This window comes from Lupinus angustifolius, chromosome LG10 (assembly GCF_001865875.1).
Source record: "Lupinus angustifolius cultivar Tanjil chromosome LG10, LupAngTanjil_v1.0, whole genome shotgun sequence".
NCBI classification, from domain to species: Eukaryota; Viridiplantae; Streptophyta; class Magnoliopsida; order Fabales; family Fabaceae; genus Lupinus; species Lupinus angustifolius.
The window spans coordinates 13,334,975-13,341,023 of record NC_032018.1 but is presented as its reverse complement, the minus strand read 5'-3'; the positions used below and the strand labels follow the sequence as shown (position 1 = coordinate 13,341,023).

Genomic DNA, 6,049 nt, shown 5'->3' with positions numbered 1-6,049 from the left:
TCTTGAGATTGTCTTGAACTAGAGTCTCCTTAAATTCTCTTGAGATTGTCTTGAACCAGAGTCTCCTTAAATTCTCTTGAGATTGTCTTGAACCAGAGTCTCCTTAAATTAATGAATTGAACTTGAATAAAGTATAGCTTTATACGTTATGTTCATAAGTGTATAAAAGAATCTTAAAAAAAAGGATGAAAATAATGCATAACTTAAAAAGAGATGAAGACGAGATTGTAATTAAACATGATTATAACAAAAGCTCTACGTTAACAAAGCAAGGCACACTCTAAGTGCTTCGATTGTCGTAGATACACTACCACCACTATTGATGATCTTTTATTAATAAAAACCACAGAGATAGCTTACAACTTTCTAGTATAAGCTACCATGTCCATAACTACATACATTTCAGTCTTCATTAGGGTTCACTTCTATCACAGTTATAAAGGGGTCCTAGGCAATTTCATGAGCTCTCGTTCCATCTGCTTCTCTTCCTATTTTGCCTCCGAATAGCAGTACTTCTCCATCACCGGCTGCAATGCACGACACTGGCATCCCTCACTCAAATCACTCAGTATCTCACAACATTGACCCAATTTTTCTGATTTTTTGCCACTACTCCCGCTACGTCCAATGACATTCTTGATTCTTGGAAAACAATCCTCTTGGTGTTTCTCAGAGTGCTGGAGTTGCTTCTTGCAGCTTTGTTCATCTCTGAAGGCGCTAGTGTGCACCACCAAAACAAGGGCAGCAACAAATGCTATGAGAATCGTGAGCCTAGCCATATCAGTGAGAATATTATTGCTAAACCTTGTTATAACTTTTGTTAAGAGTGCATGTGCATGGTGGGGGAAATTTATAGAATGTGCGAGGTTTTGCATGTAAGGTACGTGGAAGGGAATGAGTTTGGTAATTTTGTATGGTGGCAGTGTTTGGTTCAATGCTTGTTTTTCTGCCTACACGTCATAGTTTCATGCATGTACTGATGGAGTAATTAAGTGTCCTCTCCTCCAAACAGAAGTATATGCTATGGAACATATGATATATTCTCTCAAAATACATTTTTATCATTCATTCATATTTAGAATATCTCGACATAAATATTTTTAATTACCATATTTTAACAAATTATAAACATATTTTAATATATCGAAATTATACATATTTCTTTTATGCATTTTATAAAAAAATGACAAACATGCTAATAAAAAGTTAGTTCAATCACTAAGTAATTACCAAACCCATCCATTCACTTCCCTTCCGAATCCTCTCTAAAATGTTTTTGGATTCTCCATGCTTAACCACCAAGTACCAAAGTTATGACACAGTTGTCATAATATTGTCACTAAATCAAAGTTATACGCAGTAGTCATAAGCCCATAAAGCAAATGCTATTATGCTGTTGCCGGAGACCAAACCAAATAATGATGACACCTGTGTCAGTACGTATCGGCATAAAACTGTAACGTGGAAGCACTGAAGCAAGCACAGCCACACACCATAACACCAAAACAAACCCAAACAATTAGGAATACATGTCTCAACAACTTTTTATCCTCATATTTTAAACTAATCAATTTTTATCAAATAGTATAAAAAGTTACTTTCTATTTTTATAAATTTTCTTTTAATTAGATAACACTTTATCATTAGATTGTGCAACAATTAAGACAAAAAAATGAGATATTTGATCTCTATTGAAACTCAAAAGCATCAAATTTATTCCCTTGCAAAGCTTGCCACATTATACTATTAAACTAGTCTGTTACAATAAAAAATATTGGTACGTGAGTGGTATTATTATGCTTGAAGAGAGGTATCTTGGTAGAGAATTAAGGGAATCTTTATCATTCTAGTGAAGGAATTAGTTGAGGGTGACTAAATGAGGGTTTTCATTGATCTTTAAGGTCTGGTGCATATATTAAATTTGAACGAACTTTTATGTGGGGAAGATATTCTTAAAAACTCTTTTGCGTTTCAGGTGGCTTTGGATAAAGATGCAACAATCGACTCCTTGGGAGAATGGAGGCATGGGGTCTAGACTTGGACCACACATTAGAAAAGGAACTTATTTGCTTGGGAAAAGGAGTAATACGAAGCTCTCTTTGTAAGAAATTTTGGGTCACACATGTAATGTTTAAATGTGTTTATGATCATTATTTTAAGTAGCTAAATTAAAGTGATCTACTTCAAGTAAGGTATATGGCTATTAATATAATTGTCATGAAAATTACTCTGTAGATACCTAAAGTCTTATTTCTATTTTTATGATGGGCAAAAATAAGAAATAAGAAAATTGAAAAGACATCACCCTTAATGAAAGAGCATGTTTGTCTTATAAATAGGGGTTATGGTCCCCAAGTGTAGACCACATCATAACACAAGATGAACCACAATGCAAGACACAAAATCATTCTCTTCATTCCATTAGAAGAGAAACTCAGGTTAAGGGTGGTCTACAATTGGAAGGCCAAATAACCTACATGTTCTACTATGAATATGCATTCACACACAAGGACAGATGACATGAAGTTGATGGATACATGATGGTAAGAATGATATAAAGTTCATTAATCATATTCTTAATGAATACACTAAGGTACGCTTCCGCTCAAGTTGTAGTTTTATATATTTGTTCTTGAAGATTTGACATGAAAGATCTTGGCAACATATGATGATAGCGTTTATCATCTTTAGTATTTATGTATTATGTATCTTAAGTATAAAGTCTCCATGAAAGTCTATCTTAAAGATTTTTCCTACAAGTGGTATCTATGAGAAAAAGAAGGTGAATGATGAATGAACTTCAGAAGAAAAAATGAATGAGCTTGAAGAAGCTCTATAACAGAAAAATATGAATGATGAGTTGAATGAATGAAACAATGAATAACCTCAGAAGTTTTATTGATTGGTGATGAAGAGAAAAGTTGAGTTCTTACAAAGAGGAAGAAAATTTCTATTTATAGAGGCAATCAACAACCTCTTCATAACTAACTAACCGGAAATAGAAAAAGTGTAAAAATGTGCAAAATGTGTAGAAAAAGAAGAGGGAATTGGTTTAACGGATTATGTAGATAAGTGTGAAGCTGGTTTAACAGATTCATCTTGCTGTTTTGATTGCATTGTTGCTGAATGGCTTGTAGTTTTCATTGCTGCTAAATGGCTTGTAGTTAAGTGAGTGTTAATAGATTTGGCTAATATCCCCCACAAGCTGGAGCACATAGATTAATGAGACCCAACTTAAGGTGAATTATAGAGAAATCATTTACTCCAAGAGGCTTTGTTAAGGAATCTGCCAATTGCAATTTGGTTGAGACAGGTAGAAGTTTCAGAGAGTTGTTGAAACATGCTTCTCTAACCGAGTGGCAATCTAGCTCAATATGCTTAGTTCACTCATGGAAAAATAGATTTGATGCAATGTGAATGACAAATTGATTGTCACAATAAAGAGTAGGAGGGTGAGTGGATTGGAAGTGTAAGTCATGAAGCAAGTAAGTCAGCCATTTGATCTCACTTGTTGTGATGGCCACGACCATATACTCTGCCTCACAAGAGCTCTTCACCACGGTTTTTTGCTTCTTTGATTTCCGGGAGATGAGTGAATGGCCTAAGTATATGCAATATCAACTGACTGATCTCCTTGTATTAGGACAAGAGGCCCAATCACTATCACTATAAGCCTTGATGTGAATCTGTGAGTTGGAAGGGAAGTATAATCCCAGAGTTGGGTTCCCTTTGAGATACCTGAGAACCTTGATGGATGCATTATGGTGAGTAGTGGTTGGTGTAGCCATAAATTGAGCAAGCTGATTGATAACAAAGGTGATGTCTGGTCTTGTGTTTGTGAGGTAGATTAGTCTACCAATGAGTCTCCTATAAGCAGGGGCATCAGAATAAAGAGGCGGAAAATCTTGATATAGGTGAGTGCCATAAGTCATAGGAGTCTTGGAAGACTTGTAGCCAATCAATCCAACATCTGATATGATTTCTAAAGCATACTTCCTTTGATTAATTGAGAGCCTTGTTTGTTGCCTGGCAATTTCAAACCCGAGGAAGAATTTGAGTTCACTAAGGTCTTTCATTTTAAAAGCAGAATCCAACAATTGTTTGATTTTGTTGAGTTCCTGAAGATGGTTGCCAGTGAGGATGATATCATCCACATAAACAAGAATGATGGCAATTAGACCAGAGGACATGTGTTTGATGAATAAGGAGTAGTCATTGTTGGATTTGGCATAGCCATGTTTACTGAGAAAAGTGGATAGATTGGAAAACCATTGTCTTCCTGCTTGCTTGAGGTCATATAGTGATTTTTGCAATTTACAAACTTGAGTTGGTGAGTTAGAGAGGAGACCAGGGGGAGAGACCATGTAAACTTCTTCTCTTAAGTCACCATGAAGGAATACATTGTTGACATCTAGTTGCTTTAAATGCCAACTGTGTATGGATGCCAATGCTAGAACTAATCTCATTGTGCTGACTTTTACCACAGGGGAGAATGTGTCCATATAGTCAATTCCTTCAGTTTGTGTGAAACCTTTGGCTACTAGCTTTGCCTTGTACCTTTCTATACTGCCATAAGGTTTGTATTTTACTTTGAAAACCCATTTGCAACCTATGGTCTTTTGTCATCAGGTAGATCAGTGAGGATCCATGTCTGATTTTGGCTTAAGGCATCAAGTTCTTTTTCAATAACAATTTTCCAATAAGAGTGTTTTATTGCCTAAGAATAAGTTTTGGGTTAAATGTGTGTGGAGACTGATAGGAGTAATGATCTGTATGATGGTGATAGGGAGTGATAAGAGAGATAAGAAGATAAGGGGTAGATGTGAGGAGTTGATGGACAAATTTGGTTGGCAAGGGCACAATGGTAGTCTTGTAGATAGTGGGTGTTTTTGTGAGTCTTGTGCTTTTTCGTGTGAAGGGTGGTTATGTTGTGTTTAGTGTTTGTGTGAGGTGTTGGGGAGGGGAGGATGGATTTGATGCACGTTGGATAGTTGATTGAGGGTCTGTGTGAGGTAGGGTAGGACTAGAGGAGGGGTCAGGGATGCCAACATATGGTGGGGGAGTATGGTCAATAGGGAGAGGTATGGTGATTTCTTGCTCTGAGTGGGTTATCTACTTGTATGAAAAAATAGTTTCATGGAAGATTATATCTCTACTTATATCAAGGGACCTAGAATCCAAATGGAGGACAACATATCCTTTTGTGCCTTCCTTGTAACGCAAGAAGATGCGCTTGCTTTCCCTGGGGTCAAGCTTTGATCTATTAACAGATAGAGTGCTTGTGTAGAACTTCATGAGGTGACTTTTCTTCCAAGACTGGTGTGGGTAGTAAGTTGATAATGTGAACAACATGCTTAATAGCATAACACTAGTACAACTTTGGAACTTGGCTTTGAATTAAGAGTGCTCTTGTTACATTCCAAAAATGTTGATGCTTTCTCTCAACTATGTTGTTATGTTGAGGTGTGTATCTGCATGATGTTTGGTGCTTGATTCCGCTGTCAGAATAGAAGGAAATCATGGAGAACTCAACACCATTATCACTTCTCACTGTTTTAACCTTGTTTGAAAACTGAGTGTTGATCATGATGGTGAAGTCTTGCAATACTTTTCTTGCTTCTCCTTTGGTTTTCAAAAGATAAATCCATGTGTACCTTGACTTATCATCAACAACAGTTAGGAAAAACTTGTGTCCAAACACAGATAAGTTTGAAATTGGCCCCCAAATGTCTGTATGTATCATGTCAAAAATATGCAAAGATTGTGTTTGGCTAGTAGGAAACTTTAGCCTTTTTTGTTTAGCTAAGTGGCATACATCACAAACATGATCTTTATTGATTGTTACAAAATGATAACTAGTCTTTATAGTTTCCATACAAGTATTAGAGGCATGTGCTAATCTGTAATGCCATAGAGTAGAATTAGAGAGATTTACAGAATTGGAAAAAGAAAATGACTCTCTTTGTTGGTGCCTAGTTGTCTTTAGTACATAAAGGCCATGTGTGAGTTTAGTTGTACCAATCGTCCTCAAAGAATCCATTTCCTGAAT

General features: G+C 36.2%; 1 protein-coding gene across 1 annotated transcript; it reads right to left on the bottom strand.

Annotated features, from left to right (window-relative positions):
* LOC109357874 lies at positions 204 to 820 on the bottom strand. The gene has a single exon (XM_019601930.1). It carries the CDS (start codon positions 777 to 779, stop codon positions 489 to 491), a length of 291 nt encoding a protein of 96 aa, XP_019457475.1. The 5' UTR covers positions 780 to 820; the 3' UTR covers positions 204 to 488.

Coding starts and splice junctions, on each gene's coding strand:
- LOC109357874 (XM_019601930.1), bottom strand. CDS start 779: ATGGCTAGGCTCACGATTCTCATAGCATTTGTTGCTGCCCTTGTTTTG.